At 45.8% G+C, this 24,345-nt stretch overlaps 1 protein-coding gene across 13 annotated transcripts in view; it reads right to left on the bottom strand.

Annotated features, from left to right (window-relative positions):
- PLEKHA7 (pleckstrin homology domain containing A7) overlaps window positions 1–24,345 on the bottom strand; it is a 239,204-nt gene that overhangs the window by 63,661 nt on the left and 151,198 nt on the right. For all 13 annotated transcript variants that reach the window (XM_063641930.1, XM_063641933.1, XM_055282268.2 and 10 more), the window contains 5 exons: window positions 15,029–15,140; window positions 14,117–14,221; window positions 11,507–11,579; window positions 10,384–10,484; window positions 723–898 (listed from right to left, as the gene is read on the bottom strand). In XM_063641930.1, coding sequence (XP_063498000.1) covers window positions 723–898; window positions 10,384–10,484; window positions 11,507–11,579; window positions 14,117–14,221; window positions 15,029–15,140 — 567 coding nt within the window. The remainder of the gene's footprint in view (window positions 1–722; window positions 899–10,383; window positions 10,485–11,506; window positions 11,580–14,116; window positions 14,222–15,028; window positions 15,141–24,345) is intronic.

Genomic DNA, 24,345 nt, shown 5'->3' with positions numbered 1-24,345 from the left:
TTCCGAAAACCACATATAGGTGAGGTGGAAAGATTCACAAGCTAAACATACCAGTGCAATCCATTTCCAGTCACTAAAAAGTTCCACCCTTAGGTTACAAGAGAATACGCTTGAGTTTTGAGGCCTCATTGAAAGAACACTGTCAAAGAGCAAAGTGTCAGGATGGGAAGGAATGGGCCCAATGTGAGATGAAGGCCAGATAAAGGTATACCCAGACTTTTTCAGGGCCATTCTGATCTCTCTGAGCCCTCGACTCCACTCATATTCCTCTTGTTTTCTCTCAGGGAATCACCTACAGCCAACAGACTCAGGAATTTCAAGATCTCTGATTATATGCTTGGTTGAACTATTTCAGAGGGAGCAACCGGAAGATCACTCCCAGGTCAGCTCCCAGCAACATGGCAGTTAGTCTGCAGCAGATTTTCAGTTTGCAAGACCTTTCTTGCCTGTCCTCTCCCCACCTGGTGCCCCAAGGTTGTCCCTTCCACCATTCATAAGAAAAACCGAGAAGCCCACACATGCCAGTTTCCATGGCTGTGGATCCCAGGCAGTCATTTCATCCTTCCAGGCCTTAGTGTTTTTGTTTAATGAAGAAAGTTTATAAAGAGAGGGCAATGCTTAATACAAGTGAGTAAATGGAATCTCAGGCACCAAGAGGACCTATCTGGGTCCCAATCCTGGCGTAGGAGGTGCTGTGGCAGGGACCCTCCATCAGGACTAACCTCTTCAGTGACGATCGAGACAGCACCTGTGCAGCCTGGTTCATGGCCCTGACCCAAGCGTTCATGTCCTCCTGGGTGTCGGCACTGAAGTAGTAGGTCCTCATGCCCGACTGCTCGCCCTGAGAGCCTGCCGTGGAGCTGTTATAGATGAGTGCTCGCATCCCTGTGTGCACAGCCTGTAGCATGAAGACAGAATGCAGGTCAGAGGGAGGTTATCACACATTTCCTTTATAGGAGCAAAAGCAAGGAGGCACTATGGCCCTTCTAGACTAAAAGCCCAAGCACTACCCAACTTGTTTCCACACCTAGGAAACATCATAGGCTAGATTTTTCTTTCTTAGTGCAGCCAGGCCCAGTGACAGCTGTCTGTTTCCCATAGTAAAAGCCCTGCAGCTCTAACTGTTTCCTATTTATCTTACTCCTGCTTTGGGGGTTGGGAGTGTGCACAAAGTCAAGGCTTATGTGAGAAACAGGCTTTTCAGAAAACCCTCATTTCATAGAGGCAGACTCTTGGGAATCCCTGTTTTGGTTTTGCTGAAGCCTGTGATTCCTGCTTTGGCTATAATCAGACAAGAATTGACTCAAAACTGGCTGCAACAGCAGGTGGCTTGATGTGGATGTCCACTGTGCTTCACTGCTTAGGCATGAAGTGTGATGTGTGCTCCTCAAAGAAGCTGCTGTTCTGTCTCTCCAAAAGAGGCACTACAGGATGTGAGGGCAATCTGGCTGAGACATCTGTCACCCCAGTGATTGCCAGGGTTGATTCGGCTGATCTGGCTGGCTAGGCGGGTGTCCCCTTCCTCCCTCACTGCTCCATGTGTGTCCCTCCTGAAGCTGCACACCAGTCGAAGAGGAAAACCATCCCTGAGAGAGGAGGATCAGTCTTCGGTCAAGGGTATACTAGTAGCTGCAGGCCCCTGCTAGAACCTCCAAACAAGCTCTCAAAAGAGGCACTACAGAGGTGGACAGAGCTGAACAACAGTTAACTAAATATTCTTGCAAACCTACTGTGTCCTTCTGCCTCAATGTGCTTTCACATGTAACCTTGCAAAAAAAAAAAATCTCAAAAAAAGGTACTCAGAATGACCACTGAAAAATGACTGGGAAGATTTGCAAATCAGAGACAACACCAGTTTTTCCCCTTGTGCTCTGATAAACCAGAGACCCATCTTTTAAATTTGCAAGGAACAATCTCACCAAATCTACATAAGAAAATGATGTGAAAAGAGGAAGATTTACTGAGTACCTACTGTGTGTCTCCTAGGTACTTCCACAACTTTAATCTCATTGTAATCCTAACAGCCTTGAGAGGTGGAGACAGAATCTCTGTTTTACAGATGTAGCAAACAAAGCTCTGAGATGTTAAGTAACTTTCCCAGATTTCCACACCTGATAACAGATTCTTCACAGCACTTACCATTACCTGATGCTATTTATTTTACATACTTGTTTATTACCTGCTTATCATCTGTCTACTTCCTGTATAAATATAAGCTACATGAGAGTAGGAACTTTGCTATTTTGTTCACTACTATATCCCCAGGAACAGTACCTGGCACATAGTAGATGCTCAATAAACATTTGTTGAAAGAACAAAGAATTAGAGCCCAGGTCTGACTCCAAGTCCAGGCTTCTCTGTATATTGCTCCCAGGTTCTATCCAGAAGTGAGGGTGATTACACAGATAACTGGTTCGATACTCTGAATCCCGCATGAAAGGCAGACCCCATGCAAGGGCCAGGCAGAGAAAACAAAATGAGAACCAGTGAAAAACTAGACAACGACATGCATCTGGAATCACTAATGGTCACAGATGATAACCTCTCAAATGAACCTTCAGCATTTACTTCTCCTCCCTGCCCTCTTAAAATCCAGATCCAAAATGCATAGTAAATATGGGCCTGCTTCTGGCATTTATATATCTGAGTCCATCCGGCTCAGTGCCAAGGGAGTCTAGGCAAACCTGGCCTGCAGCCAAGAATCCCTATAGTGGCTGAAGCAAACCTGATATCCTTCCTTTACGTATAAGCTATTATTCACTATCACAGGAAGAATTCCTTCTATTTTAAGCAAGGTGGAAATGTGCCAATAAGAACAGAATAAGGCCAGACACAGTGGCTCACACCTGTAATCCCAGCACTTTTGGAAGCCAAGGCGGGTGGATCACCTGAAGTTAGGAGTTCAAGACCAGCCTGGGCAACATATTGAAACCCCGTCTCTACTAAAAATAAAAAAAATAGCTGGGCATGGTGGCACATGCCTGTAATCTCAGCTACTCGGGAGGCTGAGGCATGAAAATTGCTTGGACCCAGGAGGTGGAGGTTGCAGTGAGTTGAGATTGAGCCATTGCACTCCGGCCTGGGTGATAGAGTGAGACTCTGTGTCAAAAAAAAAAAAAAAAAGAACAGAATAAGAAGGAACCTGTGCATGTCTTACTGAAAATCAGCAGAAATTCTTGGAAAATATCCCCTGGACCATGATCCCACAAGATCTCTGACACACTGTCCCAGCCTTTTGTGCCCAGCCATAGAGGGTTCTGGGACAGGTGCCTATCCCACTAGACACAAGCATAGGGAGCCCTCCAAGGTACAATAAAGACAGTAGATCCCTGCTGTACAAAAAATTCATGGAGCCAGCCTTGTCCAGGAGATCAACATGGGACATGCCTCAAACATGCAGACATGGGTTTGCATGTCTATTTGCGAATGAGCCTTGAGAGTTACATCCACCATTACGAAGGAGTTACACATAGATTGCAAATATAACCCTGGTCACTAATCAAACCAGCAGGTGCTGTGCCCAGCTGCTTTTGACTCTGAAGAACAGATTCCAACTGCATTCTGCCTGTGTGAGGGCATATTCAATGGATTAACTGTGAAGGCAAGAAGTACAGGGAGTTTCCTTTTCATCTGGCCAAGTGACCCAAGTCCAAAGTGTCCTGAGCCTAGGACCCAGATGATGTGAATCTTCTCACTCCTGCCCTAGTCTCAACTCAGATGGTACTGTTTTCTCTGCTCTTTGCTTTCCAGTTAACATAATCCTATGAAGCAACTTTGCATAACTGAATAGAAAACAAGCTATGCCTAAAGGAAATCAGGATGTGAGTGAAGAAATTACCTCAAAGACATGATGCCCCTAGGATATGGTTGCTCTCCTGGCTGTTGGACCTCAGTTCTAGACAGCACTGGTGAAGGAGCCAGAATCCTCATGGTTCAAGCCCCCAACATCAGCCTTTAGAATAGAGAAACTCAGTGGAAAATAGAGGAGCACCCAAAAGGCCAGGGCCTATCAACTGGCTGGCTCATTCTGGAACTTGTTCAACAATAATGAATCATTTATTGAGTATTTACTATGTGAAAGGCACCCTACCAAAGTTGGAGGGACAGCCTTAAACAAGGCCATGACAGTTTATAGCCACATAGAAGAGAAATACTATGGACAAGTAACTACAGCTGTAGTAAGTGTGATCAAGAAGGTCAGGATGCTGTGAGGAAGATAACAGGGGAGCCCAGCTTGATCCCTGAGGAACTGACATTGCAGCTGCCTTCTACATAGTAGGTTGCCATTCAAGTAATAGCAGGGAGGAGCTAGGTAGCACCCGATGAAGGACACGTGCACACAGTGTGTTCATCTTCAAGGATGAGGCCAGCATGACTGGCGCAGAGGAATGGAGGGGGAAACAGCATGAAGGGAGGCTGCTGAAGTTGGCAGGGCCAGACCACCAGGGCCTTGCAGATCATGTAGGGTTTTGTCTTCATGAAAGAGCAATGAGAAACTATTAAAGAGTGTTTTGTTTTGTTTTGATTTGTTTTGTTGTGTTGTTTTGCTTTGCTTTGTTTTGAGACAAGGTCTTGCTCTGTTGCCCAGGCTGGAGTGCAGTGGTACTATCTTCGCTCACTGCAACCTTTGCCTCCCTGGTTCAAGCAATCCTCCCACTCCAGCCTCCTGAGTAGCCTGAACTACAGGAGCACACCACCATGCCCGACTAATTTTTGTATTTTTTGTAGAGATGGGGTTTAGCCATGTTGCCCAGGCTGGTCTGGAACTCCTGGGCTCAAGTGATCCACCCACTTTGGCTTCCTAAAGTGCTGAAATTACAGGCATGAGCCACTGCGCCCAGCCTTATTAAAGGGTTTAAACTGGGGAATGATGTGCTCAGATTTTGTTTGGAAAGACCACTCTGGCTGCAGTACAGAGAAGAGGTTCAATTCAGCAGAAACAGGTGAGGGGGGACGGGTCAGGAGGCTACTACAGGAGCACAGGTGAGAGATGGTGGTGGAGGCAGAGAAGGGGAGGAGCAGACAGGGTCTGGAGAGAACTTGCAGGTAATACCTGCAGGCCTTGGCAATGGACTGGATATAGGAGGAGAGGGAACACCAGGTATAAAGAATAAGAGTCTCAAGTTTACAACTTGCAGAGGTAGTGGTGACCATTTATTGAGATTAAGAAAAAGGGCCGGGTGTAGTGGCTCATGCCTGTAATCCCAGCGCTTTTGGAGGCTGAGGCAGGTAGGTCACCTGAGCTCAGGAGTTTGAGACAAGCCTGGCCAACATGGTGAAACCCAGTCTCTACTAAAAACACAAAAATTAGCCTGGCGTGATGATGGGCACCTGTAGCCCCAGCTACTCAAAAGGCTAAGGCAGGAGAATCTCTTGAACCTGGGAGGCAGAGGTTGCAGTGAGCGGAGATCACACCACTACACTCCAGCCTGGGTGACAGAGCGAGACTCCATGGAAAGGAAAAGGGAAAGAAAAAGGGAAAGGAAAGGGAGAAAAGAGAAGAGAAGGGAAGAGAAAAGAAATGAAACTTCTCACGTCCAACCTTTAGGCTGACTCCAAGCAGCACAGTGAACAGGGTAAGAACTTGGGCTCTTGGAATCAGCCTGAGGTCCAAGGTGGACTCTGCCTCTTGCCCACTGGGTAACCCTGGGTAAATTACTCAACCTCCTCATGCTTGTTTCCTCATATTTAAAATGGGACTATAGGTAAAAGTAGCATTTACCTTATAAGGCCATGTGAGGATGAAATGAGACATACACGGCTTAGAGCACAGACTGGCATTTGTAAGGCTCAAAAGATGTCAGCTGATGTTACTGAAGGAGCAGTCACTTGAGCAACCTAGGGAGGTTGGCTGAAAGAGCATTCTGGAAACTTTAAGACTCTTCTTCCTCCCTCCCCATCACAAATTTATAGGGAACTAAATACAAAATAGAAGTAAGCCTGAACCCACCATATCTTGGGAGGTATAAGCACTGTCACTGGCCACGATTCCAATTACACATGAATGCTCCCTCTGGTCTCTGTCTACAGAATGGGACTAGCAGAACTAGCTGATGAATCAGTTTTCCGGGTGAAAGGTCTGGGTGGGTGAATCAACCATTTACAGTGCAGTGAGACAGAGCTGTGGAAGTAGAGAAGAAGGGTACTTAACCTGTCCAGAGGGCTCAGAGAAGGCTTCCCAGGCAAGGTGACTCTGAGCAGAGAACTGAAGGACAAGTAAGAGTTGGGGAAAGGGCATTCTATGCTGTGGCTGAAGTTTTTTTTGTTTTGTTTTGTTTTTTTGAGACGGAGTCTTGCTCTGTCACCCAGGCTGGAGTGCAGTGGCACAATCTTAGCTCACTGCAAGCTCTGTCTCCTCGGTTCATGCCATTCTCCTGCCTCTGCCTCCCGAACAGCTGGGACTACCAGTGCCAGCCACCACACCCAGCAAATCATATTTTTAGTAGAGATGGGGTTTCACAGTGTTAGCCAGGATGGTCTCGATCTCCTGACCTCGTGATCCGCCTGCCTCAGCCTCCCAAAGTGCTGGGATTACTGCTTGAGCCACCACGCCTGGCCAACTGTGGCTGAAGTTTAAGTAAAGGCCTATAGGCAAGAAATGTCCTGGGGCCTTAGGCAACTGTATATGGCTAGAGGAAAGACATAAGATAGGAGTGGCTAAAAATGTGACTGGAGATATAAGCTGGGGCCTCATGAATCACAATTGGCTTAATCAGCCAGGCACAGTGGCTCACGCCTATAATCTCAGCACTTTGGGAGGCCAAGGCAGGTGGATCACCTGAGGTCAGGAGTTCGAGACCGGCCTGGCCAACATGGTGAAACCCCATCTCTACTAAAAATACAAAAAAAAAAAAAAAAAAATTAGCTGGGCGCAGTGGCTGGTGCCTGTAATCCCAGCCACTCAGAAGGCTAAGGCAGGAGAATTGCCTGAACCTGGGAGGCGGAGGTTGCAGTGAGCCAAGACCGTGCCATTGTACTCCAGCCTGGGTGACAAGAGCGAAACTCTGTCTCAGAAAAAAAAAAAAAAAAAAAAAAAAAAAAATTGGCTTTATCCTGAAAGCAATGGGGAACCACTGAAGGGCTTATGGTAGGAATACAACCTGAACAAGGGTGCAACTTAGGAACAACATAGAGGATGAACTGTAGGCTGCAGAGGAATTCCAAGGCTGAATCAGCGACAGCCAATGCTTACAGAGCACTTACTATATACTAGGTCCTGCTCTATAGTGTGCTCCCCAGCGGGGGATGGTGGTGGCTAAGACAGAATAGTGGCAGCAGAAGTGGAGAGGAGGAGATGAATTTGATAGATATATAAAGAACAAAATTGAAAGGAGAGAGAAAAAAGGCAGCTCCTTCTTGTTGTCTTCTCATCCTGTAATAATACACATGCTGATGCAAACTTGAGAATATAAGCCCTAAAAAAGCAAGGACTTTGTCCTATTCATTGCTGTATCCCTAGCATCTGTTATACTACCCCATAGACAATCAGAGTGTGCAACAGAAGTTTATCAAATAGAACTACATAAGTGAAAAACCATGCCTCTTGGCATGTCTTCAGAATCTTGAGCAGGGACCTTAACATTTTTTGTGGCATGGACATCAACAGTTTGATAAATCCTATGAACCTTTTCTAGAATGTTAAGCAGGCAAAATTAGGGAAATCTATTATATTGAAATATAGTTCTTAAAATATTTTTTAAATGTGTGGTCTAGTGATGCAGGTGTTTGTTTACTAACGTACTGCATAATGGATCTGGTGGCAGATGTAATAATTATTATGATTTTAAAATGGTGATGAGCATAAATGATATTTCAAGATATCTGCAACAACTGTAATGTGTTATGAAGATATCTATGGTTTCTATTGGTGACCAAGTCACAGGTACTGCTGATACACATTGTGACCTCCTTTCTTAATTGAAAGAAAAGTTATATTTCAGTTAAAGGTTAAAGAGTAGGCCAGGTACAGTGGATACTCTGAACTGTCTCCGACAAGGTACCCTAGCACCAGTCTGAGAACTTCAGCTCTATATACAGAGAAGGACCAACACCAAAGACAGGTATCAAGGCCAGGCACAAAACACTGTGTATTCCTTGGTATGCCCAAGAATATAGACCCTGAGCTGCCCCCAGGGCCTACCCTCTGGCCCCTAAAAGAAGGATGCTGCAACCCAAATGAAAAGATAACTCTTTCAGACTCACGAAACCATTGCCCTTTCTGGAGAACTATCTAAACACCACCAGATCTCTCTGTAGTAGCTTTTCTCTGCTCTCAGATCCTGAGGACCTCAAAGACCTCTCCCAAATACACGATGCCTTCTGTCTCCCAGACAAAAGATTTAGGGAACACTCTTAGTACAGTCTTTCTAAGAAAAATGTTGAGAAAAGAAAAGAAATCTAAGACAGATTAAAGATGTTTGCCTAGAATCTACTTTCACACCTCCAATGAAGTGTTAAGATAAAAAAAATATATATAGTTATGATATGTTACTTTAAGGATATGCCAAATGTTGTTCCCAAAACATCATATGTAACATCACTATCCCAATTGTTTGCCCAACTGGGCAGTGCTCAACTCTAGAAAGGAGGGTTTCCTAAGGAAGATTTTTTTCAGGCTGTAAAGGATGAATCTGAAAGGCACTAAAAAAAATGTTTTCAGAGCCAGCAATAAGTTTCTAAAATGATACAATTAACGTCAGTTCAAACCACCTTCTACCTCCTGCAATGTCTGTGCAGCAAGTGACCAAGATAAGACATGGAAGAAAAGTAAGGAAGAAGAGAAAATAATACAAAGTGGGAGCCCTATAAGAAAACTGAAAGAGAATAGAATTCAGGGCCAAGTTCTGCCTCTGTCCTCTTCCAGCTTTGTGACTTTGGGAAAGTTTCTTAAGCTCTCATATCCTTCCCTCACCATGAGCATTAAATGAGGTCAAGTGTATAAAAGTACTTCCCACGTCATGTTTTAAAGATATAAGGCAACAGTATTCCATGCAACATGACACAGAGCAGTATCCCAGGATCACCAATCCATAGCAATTCTGGAGTGACACTCAGTAGCATCACTCGAGGGAAAGAGAGGAACAACTCACACCTGTTGATGAGTAACGCCACAGCATCAGCTCAGTTCCGTGCCTCCTTAGGAAGGAAAGGTAGAAGGAAGATGAGACTGACTTTCCAACCACCAGCACCACCATGGTTCCAGATCAAGGTGTTGATGGAGACTCTCACTTTGCAAGGCCCTCATAGATGAAGGACAAGCTGCTCACACCAGGGACACCACAGACCAACACTTTCCATTAACCCTTCCAGAGAATGGCAGGCGTCTTACCTTGAGCTTTCCCGTGGTCCTTTATCTATGGCTGGAAAGCATGACTTCTGTTCAATCTCTGTTTTACGACCTACTGTCTAGTATTCATCTTGTGCCTCCAACATGGAAACGGCCAAGCAACAAGTGTAGTGGGGACAGGAGCCCCTACTCCAGCTTGACATGTATGACATTGCCTCATATCTTAAGCAGCCAAGAGAGGGCTGTGCCCTGTGGCGACTGGCACCAAGGGCTGCTTGCTTCGGTGCTCTCTAGGACTTCCACTCCAACTGCCAGTAAAGTGGATCTTCAATCCACCCCACCCTTACCTTCCCTGAGGGACCCAAGATCTTAATACCTGCAGTGAAGGAAATCCGTGGAGGCCACCAATGGAGAAGACCTCAGGACTCCCCATGTTTGAGCCTAAACACACCTTCCAAGAGCCTCCACACCTGACCTCACAGGTGCTACAGGGCGAAACTGCTATTAATTATCATGGCCTCACTCAGCCCAAATGATACAGACACAGAACAAGTAGGAAAGGGGTTTCACTGGTAAAGGGATCTGCCTGGAAATCTTCTATGATCCAGAAGATAAACCAAATTTCATTATAATTGCTTTTCAACAAGATAAACAAAGTGGACAAAGCTGACAGCCTCTTCAACACACAGGCCCCTAACCTTCCATATGAGTTTTCATAATACAATGGATATAAACCCATTATGAGGGGTCACCAGTTCTATGAAATGGCTGGATGCTAGTTAGGCTGGCTGAGTACGGTGATAACATAGCTCAAGAAGGGCTTCGATAGGTAACCACAAGACTGGCCGTGAGAGGAAGGAGGGGTCTGAATGCTTGAACATGGCTGGGCGACTCCAAAGCTTAGAGTCAAATGACAGTACTGGTCATGTGATATTATTCTTGTTTAAATAACTTACAACTTCGTTAACCTGAATCTGAAACTCTCTAACTTCTTAGCTTCTTCCCCCTCCTGACAAAAGCAACTGCTTTTATGAAGACATTTTGAGAACACAGTTTCTTTAGACAGAATGGCTGCATTAGAGGTGTAGGGACAGTACCTTAAAGGAGTATTTGCGGCTTATGCGATCCTCAGGGGCCACAGGAGAGATCACGTAGCTGGGCAAGGGGATGCTCCCGAGGACCGCTTCTTCTCGGCTGTCTTTGAATGGAAAAACGCATCAGAACAACCTTCTGGGAAGCTTCCCTGGGCTCATCCGTCCCACTGCTTCCAGAACTTCAGCCAAGTTGTTTCCTCCCCTTGTAATGTCCATCCTCCTCCGACCCACACAGAGGCAAAGCTCTACCCATTCTTTTATTTATTTATTTATTTATTTATTTATTTATTTATTTATTTATTTATTTTTGAGACAGAGTTTTCGCTCTTGTTGCCCAAGCTGGAGTCAAGGGCATGATCTCGGCTCACTGCAACTTCTGCCTCCCAGATTCAAGCTATTCTCCTGCCTCAGCCTCCTGAGTAGCTGGGATTACAGGCATGTGCCACCATGCCTGGCTAATTTTTGTATTTTTAGCGGAGATGGGGTTTCACCGTGTTGGCTAGGCTGGTCTCGAACGCCTGACCTCAGGTGATCCACCTGTCTCAGCCTCCCAAAGTGCTGGGATTACAGGCGTGAGCCACAGTGCCCGGCCAGCTCTACCCATTCTTAAAAGCCTATCTCTTCTCTCTCTTCTAAGAAGCCTCCTCAGATTCTCCAGTGATGGAATTCACTTCTCAGTCCCCCTGAACTGCTTTGAAAGCACCAGTAGCAGTCTAGCCTTGTCTTAAAAGTAAGTCTTTCTTCACATTTTGAGACTGCCTCTTAACAACACATAGTCCCTAACTGTATGTTCTGGGGCTCCATAGAAGCTCAGATGGCCAATTCAATTCACCAGTTGCCCATCCAACATCCAATAAATCCAGATGACAGGTTACAAAATACAATTAATGATCCACACTTCTCACCTCTCCAGAGTACCTCAAAGGTGGACCTATGTCCCAGATGGGACAGAAACGGAAATGACTCTGAATCTTGAGACCCTTAATAGCAGGCAAACTGGATTCTATTTATTTTAACCCAACAGATTGAACTTCCTATGTTAGGACTGGTAAACCTGAAGTCACCAACCATCCACATATGTAAAACTGAACACTTCGGCAGGGTAATAGGCTACTTGTTAGCTCACCTTTATAGTAAAATAAGCAGTAATCAGCAAGCACAAACCACCTCCTTTTCCACAGCCTCATCCCAGAACTGTCCTGCAAAGCAAAGAAAACTAGTCAGGGTAATATCTGAGCATACTGTTGTCCCTTTCCAAGCACGCACAACCTGATTCCAGAACCAAATATCTGCCCATATGCACTCTTTGTTTTAATAAATTACCATTTTATTGAATAGCCATTCTTTGAATAGGACATTAGAATTTAGACTAAATGATGGTTTATCCTAAGAAAGCAGGGTTTTTATTTTTGTCTCCTAGAAGCAAATTAATGTATAATATTATAAGTCACTTTCTTCTAGAAAGTAAATTAAGAAAGGAATCAGTTCTTAACAAAAAGTTTTTGTTTGTTTGTTTCTTATTTAGGTGGCTACGCTATAAAATACCTTCATTTATGCTGACTGGAAAACTGAATTTACATTGAACTATTGAAAAGAGTTTAAGTTACCTAATGAATTAAGTGAGGCAAAGTTCTCATTAGACTATGCTCAGTTCTGTGCCATATAGGATGTATTCTGCTGTTGTGTTTTCCTTCCATTCAATATAAAAGAATTTGGATTCTCTTTGCTAGCAAATTGCCTCATAAGAAAAATCTGTCTTTACTCATCTGAAGTGTAAATGTTTGTATTTATCAATAATGTTTTAAATTATTGTGAATATTTTTAAAAAACATGGCAAAGGCAGGAAAACAGAAAGTTTTAGGGTGAGTTTTCTCTCAAACCTAGGAATACCTCAGAGCATCTTTTAGTTTTAGAGATGGCTGTTCATGTCTGTACTCCCAGTGTTTTGAGAGGCTGAGGCAGGAAGATCGCCTGTGGCCAGGAATTCAAGACCAGCCTGGGCAACATAGCGATACCCGCCCCATCTGTACAAAAAAAATTTTTTTTTCATTTAAAAAATAGAGATGGCTGTTAAATTGTCTTCCTTCTGCAGAAGTTTTTGACAAGCTTGAAAAAAATCTGACAATTTCTAAACTGAAATACAGCATGAGGATTGTCCCTCCTCCACTTACTAAAATGCTAAAAGCAAATGTACCTTGATGATTTCAACTATTTATCTGTTTTATCTTCTGCAAATCAACAAAATGATTTCTAAGGTCTTGGCACATGATATTTGCTTTGTTTGGAGACCTCTTATCTATGCTTCCATGCCTGGTTCAAATATCACTTCCTCCGGGAAGCCTTTCTGGACACCCCCCAGTATAGCCACTCTCTGTTGTGTGTCCACAGCACACAGATCCCTGTTATGGTTACAGCACAGCCAATGGGCCTGACTTAGGCGCTGGGAATTATTTACAAATACTTCCCTCTCTCTCTCCATATGTCAAAGGGTCATCCTTTGTTTAACGGGGACAGGGATGCAAATGGAAGAAGTCAGAGGGTTAAATGACTCAAGTGAGAAAAAGACAAGGGCAAATGTAAGAAAAGAGAGGGACAACAGGGCTGTGAAGGGCAAGTGGGAGCAAGAGAGGGTGGTACCAGGAGTGTCCAACAGAAGAGGCCGGAAGCTGCTGCAGCTGCTATGGGGCCAGAGATGCAGAGGAAGATTTTAAGGGGATTTTTGGGATTTCTCCTGTGTGCTGTTGAATGTAATGCCCTCCTCCGTCTTCCCACAAAGCTTCACCAAAACTTACATTTCTGCTCTGATATTTTTGGATGCTATGCTAGGTGAGAGACAGGGCTGGGTGACAATGTGACAACTGAGAGATATGCTATCTGCTTCTCCTGGTAGCTGATGAGTTCCTCGAGGGCAGGAACCACATTACTTTCTCTTGATACTTGCTCTTAGCAACTTAGGACATGGCAGGCACTTTGCAGAATGGATGAATGAATGAATGACTGGCAAGGAGAGAAGGAGAGCAAAAGAGACAGGGTCTCTAGCTCTGGGAACTCACAACCCAGCCATGAACACAGAACCCCAGGCAGGGCAACTGGCAATGGGGATTCCAATGAAGAATGGCCTCAGCCAACATAGCCGACAGGGCTTCCTGACTGAATGCATGTGGGGGAAGGAGGATCTGGTGATAGTGCTGAGGTTTCTAACCTGAGTGCCTGGGAGAATGGTGGTACCATTACTAAGATCTGGAAAAAGCAGTCTTGGGGAAATAGCAGGCCAGGGTGGTGAGGAGATAATGAGCTGAGTTTGGCTGATTTGGAATTTGAGACGCTAGGTGGATATGCATGCTAGACAAGGGGGAGAGGAAAAGATGAAAATTTTCAACCAAATAATAAGAAAGACTCTTTGACACCAGGAAGGCAAGTGCTGGTAGAGAACTGGCAGGAAGGCTGGATTCAAGCTGACCCACCCACACTGTGGCCTGGGCCCCAGGACAGCCAATAGCACCAGGGGCCAAAGTGGTCAAGTGGGTTTTGGGAGAGAAGCTGTAACCATTGAGCAGACAGTCACTCATAAGAACAAACAGCAAATAATGCAGTGCAGCAGGTAGAATCCAGCTGCCTCAGACAAACTCAGGAACAGAAAGCTTATGTGCGCATCCCTAGCTTCCTGGGGCCTGGGAAAGGAGAGAACTCAGCCAGAGCCATTTCCTCCACGATTCTCACTCCTTGGCATCCTCACCTGCTTGTGCAGCCAGCCCCTCACCACCACAGGAACATTGGGGTTCCTCCGAATGGCCTGGTCTCTCTTCCCAAAGCTGTGGACTTTATTGCTGGACTTTATGATCTACAAAAAAGCAGACTGAACTTTAGCAGCAGGGAATTTAAGGTGACACAAAAAAGCACTTGTATATTAGGAGGACCGTCGGCTCTCTCTGCCTCACTCTAAATGGCAGCATCCTTTGATCAAACGAACAGCCAGGAGACAGGGAATGGGCGTGCACATGACCACAGCATTCTAATTAAAAGGCAAGCCCAAGACCTGGCAAACCTCCCAGCTGGGTCACAGAAAAAAAAATAAAAAGAATTTTTCAATCAACTTTCAGCAGCAGCTGTTGGCTGTAATATGTTCCATGGCTTTCTGGAGCAAAGCTAATTTTTGGTCACAGCTTTTTGCCAATTTCCAGATATTTACCCCTCCTATCTGGGTTCATCCCTCAGCACTCTCCTCCTCTCCGCAATGCTGGTTCTTTTCCCTGATCCTTAGTGTTTCTACACCTGGAGCACAAAAACTTCTGGGTCCTTCCCAAGAGCACCCTTTCTCAGGGCCTCATGTCACCAAATCTCTCCAGGCTTGCTTTAACACACAGCTACATGTAAATAGAAACGTGGCCCTCCCAACCACGCGAGGAAAGTGAAGAACATGCTCAAGGACCTATAGACACCAGTGCTGGGTCTGTCAGCAATCACCTGTTCTGTTGGACAAGGGACATATCCCTCTTGGCCTCAGTTTCCTGATCTGTCATTTGGGGAGAACACTTCTTATGGGTCTCTCTCACAAAACTATAGTGAAGATCAAATGGACTTCTGGTTACAAAGGGGCTTGGCAAAATACAAAAGAGGGGAAGGAAGGAACAAGTGGCCAGGAGCTCACCCTGGGTCCAGGCTTGGCCTCCAGGGTGGAGGCGGTCCCAGCTGTGGATGTTTCACTGACCATGCTGGACGGTCTTTGGTTTCTGTCTTGCTTCGACATATGTGGATTCGGCCTGTGAGGAGACAGGGGATTCCAGTGAGTAAGAGCCGAGCTGCAGAGTAGGAAGTGCAGTAAGATCAGTTCCAGGTAGGAATTGGTTGTTGTGCCTTAGAACAACCCAACCCTGATTCCTTGGAGGCTGCCTGACTCCAGACTGCAGCCAGAGGGCCGCGATGTCCAGCTTGCCCATGTGTTTCAAGGAATCAAGATGACAGGCACATCTCCACAGCCTGACACGCCAACAAAGGAGGACAGACTGTCATCCCTGCTGTTGTCTGGAAGTCTCCACACTCACTCTCTTAATCAGGTGTCTGTGACAACTGCCCCATCTGATGGGCATGCACAGATGTACCACTCTTCTCAGCACGCAAGAGCAATCCATGCCCTCTCACACACCTCCATTTCCCTGGCTCCCAAAAGAAGCTGTTTATAATTAGTAACAAGAAATCACTTGCGCACACAACCACACCCCCAGATACAGAGAATCCCTTACATAAATGCCAGTGGGGCTTGTCTCCCAAAATAGACTACTCAACAAAGAGTCTTATTCTGGGAACACTCCATTTGCCCCAAAATAGAGCTATCAGAGATATTAACCCCTTGTGCTATGCCTGGAGAGCAGGAAGAAATGAAATAAGCCTTGGGCTCCAGTAGGAATCTCTGGGGCTTCCCCATCAGCATCCCAGAAACATGGAACTTCCCACCAAGAAGCTGCCCTGGGAGGACCAACTCTCTAGGAGCATCTCAGTGTGACACTCAAGAGCCACTGAAGAGTCCTTCTCACCTGCTTCCACAGATCCCCAGCATTTGCCAGTCTTTCAAGGCAGCGGTGACAGATCCCTCCACACAAATCCAGTACCTATCCCTGGACAGCTGGATGCCTGATGCCAAGACCCTGCTAAGTCCAGGATCAGCAAGCCTTCCTCAAAGTGGAAGTCTCCACGTTCTGTCCACTGCTCCGATAGGCAACAGAATCCAGGTCATTGGAGACCAGGCAGACCACAGAAAACTGAGGCTCTTTGCCTGAAGAGTGGAGAAAATCTGCTTTGGAGGCCTGGGCAAGGAACCTGAGGAGATGGAGCTAGAGAATCCAGGCAGGAAGCAGCTGACGAAGCAGCACTCATAAAGTCCTTCACACGGACGCTTTCAGAACAATACAATGAGGGAACATCCTAGTTTCCACCATGGAAATATACTGTTTTCTTCAAAGACCCTGCTGCTCAAAAGATAAGTGATCCTTTCTGTGCCCCGAGACAGAGCCCAATATCCTACACCACAAGGGAAGTTCTCTGCAGAAGTAGCCGTGACTACTGCACTTTCCAAGCAATGCCAGCAGCAGGACCACTGTAGCAGGCACCAGCTTCCCAAAGGGCTGGGCCCTGTGGGATGCTTGGCAGCAGGAGATGCAAGTCCTACCAGGCAGAAAGAGCACTGGCTCCTTATCAGCTCAGACACTCACTCCAGATTCCACGCCCCCGGCCTCCAACCCAGCCAGACTTTTGTTGCTGCTCCCCACTCAGAGGGAGAATGTCACCACATTTGCTGTTGGCAGAGGCTGTATGCAGCAAGATAACCACTGATCGGGGCAGGAAGAGGCTCCAAGAGGCTGCCTTGTCCACCCCCTTTCTCCAGACAGAACTATGTCCAAAACATCCTGGAACCTGGTCTTGTCTAACTCTTCAGACTTCTGGAGGTTCCAACAAGGAAAAAGAGCCTCAGGTTGCTTCAGTTATGGCAGCTGTATCTCTAAGCTAAAATTCAGGACACAAGGTCCAATGACAAAAAAGATTTGTTTGAATTTTTTTTGAGATGGAGTTTCGCTCTGTCGCCCAGGCTGGAGCGCAGTGGCATGATCTCGGTTCACTGCAACTTCCGCCTCCTGGGTTCAAGTGATTCTCCTGCCTCAGCCTCCCAAGTAGTTAGTATTACAGGCACTTGCCACCAAGACCAGCTAATTTTTGTGTTTTTAGTAGAGACGGGGTTTCACCATGTTGGCCAGGCTAGTCTCAAACTCCTAACCTCAGGTGATCCACCCGCCTCGGCCTCCCAAAGTGCTGGGATTACAGGCATGAGCCACAGCACCTGGCCTGTTTGGGATTTTTTTTTTTTTTGAGACGGAGTCTTGCTGTGTCACCCAGGCTGGAGTGCAGTGGCGCGATCTCGGCTCACTGCAAGCTCCGCCTCCCGGGTTCAGGCCATTCTCCTGCCTCAGCCTCCCGAGGAGCTGGGACTACAGGCGCCCGCCAACACGCCCGGCTAATTTTTTGTATTTTTAGTAGAGACAGGGTTTCACCGTGTTAGCCAGGATGGTCTCGATCTCCTGACCTCGTGATCCGCCCGCCTCGGCCTCCCAAAGTGCTGGGATTACAGGCTTGAGCCACCGCGCCCGGCCGCCTGTTTGGGATTTTATCAAATGTAATTTATTCCCACTTAAGACATTTTAGGCTTATTACAGAATATTTGAGAAATACAAGAAAAAACTGAGAGAAAAACATCACCCATACTCCAGCTACTGAAAGGAAAACCACTTGTAACACTTGGTATAGTTACTTCCATTCTTTTTATATGCCTGGGTTTTCTGCAGGGGAAGGGGGTAGGGAGAAAAAGGGTGCTTTTTTGTTTACATATGATCAAAATTATGTATGTGACTTCACATCTTCATTTTAAAAACTTATTGTAATGTAAACACTTTCTCCGTTAGTTTAAGCCAGTTTAACATCATTTCAAATAACTGCATCACATTCCACCAACTTTAGATGTGCCATTCCACCTCTGTAGGACAAAGAAAAGACCATCTGGATTTGTGACTGGCCAGGAAATCCAGGACAAATAGCTACTTTTGCCATTTTTGCACCTTACAATCTTTAACAAAAAAAAATTTTTTTTTTTTGAGACGGAGTTTCACTCTTGTTGCTCAGGCTGGAGTGCAATGGTGCAATCTCGGCTCACTGCAACCTCCGCCTCCCCGGTTCAAGCCATGCTCCTGCCTCAGCCTACCGAGTAGCTGGGATTACAGGCACATGCCACCACACCTGGCTAATTTTGTACTTTTAGTAGAGAGGGAGTTTCACCATGCTGGTCACGCTGGTCTCGAACTCCTGACCTCAAGTGATCCACCTGCCTCAGCCTCCCAAAGTGCTGGGATTACAGGCGTGAGCCACCACGCCCAGCCTAAAAAAAAAAAAATTTTAAATCATCTCACCAGTGCAGTATAAAGCACTTTACAATCTTGACATTTAACTTGACACCCCCCAAACCCACATATTCTAACCCCACGTCTCCTCCCCATCCTAGCTTCTGGGATGCTAGCTGGCTGGACATCAGTGAGGGGCAGTGATGGGCAAGGAGTGGAGAAAGAATACAAAAACACATATGAAGACAGATTGACTCTTCATGGTCTACACCGCTCAGCCATACCCATAGAAAGCTTATTAGGAGACATGACTAAAGTTCAAACTATATATGCCCCAGGGAAGGGACTGTGTTGTCTACAAACAGGGAGGATGTCTTCACCAAGGCCCCCCATGAGCAGGGACAGCTCCCAACTCAAGGAATATACTCAACTCATACTTGGCAGTCCCTGACCTGGCTCTTTGAAAGGACAAGGCACACACAGCTACCCACTTGTCCAAGTAACAAGATCGGCCTTCAGAGGATGTTTCTTTGACGCTCTCAGCATAGAACATGATCTCTCAGGTTTTCTAAGGATGACTATGACTTTTGGAAATAACTACAAGTTATCTGGAATAACAACTAGTTAAAAAAAATGGTGGTCATGCTTGGGGATACCATTTGGTATCCATATGAAAAAAGTCTCAAAAACCATTTTCTCACTTGGCTGAAAACCTGGCTCTGATGGAAACTTCTAGTGGTGGTTTACCACAATGGGTAATGAGCAATGGGACATCAACAGTGCATGTGTACAGCCTCCCAAAGAGACAACACTGAAAGGAACATCCTTCACTTGGATGCGGGCATTCTGATACATTTGCTTCAGCCAGTTACATCCCACAGGCATGTTTCCCATTAAGAGCCTGGTGGGGCAGACAATGATTTGTCCTCAACTCCTCAGAATGAGCGTACTCTGCTGACCAGTCTCACCTAAGAACCGAGTCTCATCTAAGAACCATCTTCTCTTCCCAGAGAAGAACTTGTGCCCCCGAGCTGAGCAACCTTGAAAGGCATTCAGTTCCCAGCAGCATGCCCTCAGGCACACTGAGTCACGCAGACCCCCGGGAGAGGAGACCCAAAAACCTGCACATACAGACTGCTGCTGTCCTCAAATAAAACCTATTAACTTAAAAGCCTGTTTCCCAGGTTTCTGTGTTACTGGAAATCCCAAAGTACAATGGGATGATTTGAACAAAGACTTCTCTCTCCCTGGTTTGGGCTACATGAATGCTGATTATTTTGCTGGAGGGATGTGGGCTGAAGATGAAAACAGTGAGCTAGAGTTTGAACCCAACCTCCTCCCATCTGAAATGAATGAAGAACTTAGGACTAGACAAAATCAGTCTGGAGAAGCCCAGTTGGAAAGTGACTTGATTTTCCTCTGAACTTTGTCAAGGATGTGGGAAGTGAGCCTGAGCAGGAAGACACTTTCTCTGTCCCTATCTATAAAAGGAGTGCTTCTGCTTCCTGCATATTCGGCAATAAATGCATACGACACGGACAGATGTAGTAAGAAAGAGAGGTTATAGATACAGAAGCTATTTTTTTTCTGTTGGGTCTGAAATTAGGTGGGTTTGGTCAATGGGATCTGGTTAATGGGAGTCTCTCAATCAACGGTGTGAGCTGAAGCAGAATGAAGGAATCAGAGCAAGATGTCTATGATGCTGCGACAAGTGGTCACAAAGACAATGATCACCACCTCTTCAGGACAGGTACACGAAGTCAGGTAAGCAGAGGGATTAAGCTGTACTTGTTGAGCACCTACTGCATGCATGCCAGGCACTTGGCCTGCATTATCCCACTTAACCCTGCCAAGTCAGTTTTGGTATCTCTATTTATAGAGGAGGAAACTAAGGCTCACAGAGACAAATAACTTATTCGAGATAGAAATTGGACTCCAAAGCCTAGGCTTTGCCACAGAAAGACCCTATGGCAGGTCCCAAGGTCTGAGAGAAGCAGGCTTTTGCTCTTTTCAGCCCTAAGACCAACCCCCAGATCAAGGAAATCTTGTGGTGGTGGAAAGAGCAAGAGCCCAGAATAACTGGATCTCAGCCAAGTCCTGCAGCTTACTGACTCCTCCGCAAGTCACATCAGTTCTCTGGACCTTTGTGTCCAGTTTTGCAAAATAAGTGGAAACCACCTCTCATCTCACAAAGTAGTTGTGTGGATTGAAATGACACTGAAAACCATAAAGCACCCATGACATACAAAGCATTATTTGGAACTGTTACCAGTGAAGACCCCAGAATTTAAATCCCAGCTACACTTTATTTCCAAGGCATATGTCTCCAGAAAGCTCAAGGTGCCAAACAATTAACTTCTAAACAACAGTCATCTATAAATATCCCAATAGCATCTTACAAAAAAAAATTATTTAAAGCACAGTAATTCTGTGGCTGGAGGATTGGGTTCCCATTCTTTCCCCAGGAGAACAGTAATGTCAAGAATCATCAAGGGCTAGGAACAGTGGCTCCATGCCTATAAACCTAGCACTTTGGGAGGCTGAGGCAGGAGGATCATCTGAGGCCAGGAATTCAAGACCAGTCTGATCTTGAGACTCTGTCTCTATTAAAATTAAAAAAAAAAAAAAAAAATCAGCTAAGCACAGTGGTTTACGCCCGTAATCTCAGGCCAAGGCAGGCGGATCGCTTGAGCTAAGGAGCTCAAGACCTGGGCAACATAATGAGACCCCGTCTCTATGAAAAATACAAAAATTAGCCGAGAGTGGTGGTGCACACCTGTAGTCCCAGCTACTCGGGAGGCTGAGGCACAAGAACTGCTTGAACCTGGAAGGCAGAGGCTGTAGTGAGCCGAGATCACGTCACTTCATTCAAGCCTTGGCACAGAGCGAGACTTGGTCTCATTCATTAAATAAATAAATAAGTCATCATGATGGGAGGTTAGAAAGCTGTAAGGAAACATAAATCTTTTACTGAGAACACCTTATTAAATGACACCTTTATCCCATTAATTCCTGGGAAAGCTGGCCCCCAAAGTCATGCTCTGTCCTCAAGGAATCTACACACAGAGAGCTCGGCTAAAACTACTGATATAAAGGAAAAGTAAATGAGAAGAGGACACACTAACAAACACCAGCACCTTTTTTTTAGTAGCTTACACCCATCAGCTAAGGGTTTGGGGAAAGCAATGCACAATGAAAACTAGGAAACAAAAGAAAGCTCTTATCCCAAACAGGCAGACACCTCCCTCCACACCCCCTCTTCTCAGAGAAAGAGACACACACAGACAGACCGCCAACGCTCACTGTAAACTCCCAACAGCCTGGGAGAGGCTGTCTGACACGGGTTTTCATTCAGCAACTGTGGTCTCACTACTCAACTATGGCTTATTATGTTCCTTCTCCTTCCCCCTCAAGTCCTTTCTTGAACAAAGGCTGCAGTTCCTCACCCCACTCTACCCCAGGAGCTAGAAACCAGCCCAAACAGCAGCCTCTCACCTGGCATGAAAATAACCCCATAAGCACTGTGTGCCGCCATCCCCGCCTCCCCACGCCTGTTCCCCAAATGGGAGTATTGCCCCGAACCTGGTACAAGTCCTTTTCTGCTGTATGACCCTGGGCCAGTCTCTTCTAACCAGTGCCTTTGGTGAGCCCTCTTCTAGCCTACCTGCTCCTCCTAGCTTAACAAGCAGCTAATTCTCTCATTAGACAATGATATTTTTTATTGGAGATCTGAGCACATCCAAGACTAGTGGGAGGTAAAAGAAGAGGACAAGAAGGGAAGTCACAGGAAGAAACAAAATTACTACTTACAGGAAGCAGCTTCCCTTCCTCACACAGCAAAGCCACCACTGCAGCATTTTTGCCCAGCACAGACAGAGCCAAAGACATGGTTGCTGTGTGGCAATGACTGCATCCCCAATGCCGATGCCCTTCAAAGCAGCAATACCAAAGGCCCAGCCAACACGCAGGTGTTTGAATGAACTAAAGGCCCCATCACCATCTCTTCCCCTACGTGCGACTATCACAGACACTGTCTCCTAGTCCAGGGAAGAAAACTGAACAGTCAAGTTTCTGCATCTGCTTGCCAGGTGTTTCCATTTTTCCTCATTTTTCTGCTACCATGGCAACCAAATACAACAGGCAAAGCTAGCCCAAGACTGCCAGCATCTAGAGACAAGGTGCTGGCTATATCAGCTGCAGACAGCAAAGTATCAGCCTCACAGCCCAGGGCTCAGCAGATGAGCAACAGGGCAGACTCCTGTGGGAGTTTAGGAGCAACTCCCCTCTCCAGTGCTCTAAATCTCACTGCCAGCTTTACCAACTTGTAGCTGCAGGAGGAATAGGAGACAGCCATCTCCTAGCAGCAAGTGATACCCCGCACCCAAACCCATAATCAGCACATGCCATAGATGAGTCTCACCCTGCAACCTGCAAAATGAACCGCCTTTAGCAAAGAGGTCAAAGATCTGGAAGATAATTCTTACCTTTGGAAAGACAGTATCTTTTTTAAGTGCTATCCTCCAAACACCGCTCACAACATTCCAGGAAATTCCAACTTGTGTTTCTTTTCCAAATAATCCAATGAGAAAACTGAAGGCTGCTCAGACCCCAATGGAAACAACAAGTTAAACTCACTGGGATGCTGGGAAAGGCAGGTCAAGCAAGGGCACCCTCCAGGTTTGGAGCCTCCAAAGTGATCTTGCATGCCTTGCAGCTGGCGTCTCAGCACACAAGCGGGCCCCTGAACTTCCTAAGTGCATACTCTCTTCTCTCAACCTTAGGCCCCACCTCAACATCAACTGCTTGTCAGAGCCTGGGGATCGGTGTACACAGCCTGCTGTCAGTCAGCTGCTAGCGTCACTGCTCGGGAACGCTTCTCTCCTCTTCCCCGAGAACTGCAGAGGTGTCTGTCAGTGGCTCCCTGGGCAGCCCAGCACTGAGGAGAAAACACTCCTGTACATGAGCACCAAACATCAAAACCACAGGCCTGAAAGTTCTATGCCAAGGACTACCCCTTTAGGAGGGGCCCTGCGTGTGGCTCTTTTAGCCAGAAAGGGTCTGGCTTCAAGCTCACAATTCAAGAAAGTCACTGAGAATCAGGAAAGAGGCAAAAAAAAAAAAAAAAAAAAAAAGGAAGAGGAGCAAAATGATCCAATAACTGGAAATTAGGCCCCAAGATAAAAGGTTTGAGAACATTTTCTGGAGAAAAGACTATCGAGGAAGCTTGCCATCTTTCAAACAAATGCAAAGTTATTACAGATGAAATTTCATTGCTACAAATACAATTACAATTAAAATCTCTCTGCAGCAGTAGCCTACTCACTCAGCACACTGAGTATGGACAAGGAAGAAGATTGTCCCCGGAAGACCTCTGAAATGAGAAGCAGTATAGCATAGTGTTTAGAAGCATGGCATCTAGGACCAGACTATCTGGATTCAAATCCTGACTCCACCACTTACTCTCTGTGTGACCTTTGGCAAGACTCTTAACCTCTCCGTGCCTTAGTATTCATGATAATAATGGCATCTTCCTCACAGGATTGCTGTGAAAATTAAATATATGTAAAGCACTTAGAAAAGTACCTGCTAATAGTAAGGGTGCTAAGTGTTAGCTATAAAAATAACAATAATACTAGGAATACTATTAATATTATTCATTTTAAAAGCTCCCAACTCTTATTCTTGAAGGTAGAATACTTCATTTAATGTTAAAGAGGAAATTCTAGATCCTGAAACAAGGGATGCTATAAACTGATACAGTTTGGCTGTGTCCCCACCCAAATTTCATCTTGAATTTGTAGCTGCCATAACTCCCACATGTCATGGGAGGGACCCAGTGGAAGGTAATGGAATCATGGCAACGGGTTTTTCCCATGTTGTTCTTGTGATAGTGAGTAAGTCTCACAAGATCTGATGGCTTTATAAAAGGGAGCTCCCCTGCACATGCTCTCTTGCCTGCAGCCATGTAAGATGTGACTTTGCCCCTTATTCGCCTTCCGCCAAGATTGTGAGGCCTCCCAGCCATGTGGAACTGTGTCAATTAAACCTCTTTCCTTTATAAATTACCCAGTTTCGGGTATGTCTT

The sequence above is a fragment of the Symphalangus syndactylus genome, chromosome 6, assembly GCF_028878055.3.
Source record: "Symphalangus syndactylus isolate Jambi chromosome 6, NHGRI_mSymSyn1-v2.1_pri, whole genome shotgun sequence".
NCBI lineage: Eukaryota > Metazoa > Chordata > Mammalia > Primates > Hylobatidae > Symphalangus > Symphalangus syndactylus.
The sequence above is the reverse complement of the archived record's forward strand: the minus strand, read 5'-3'. Positions and strand labels throughout refer to the sequence as shown.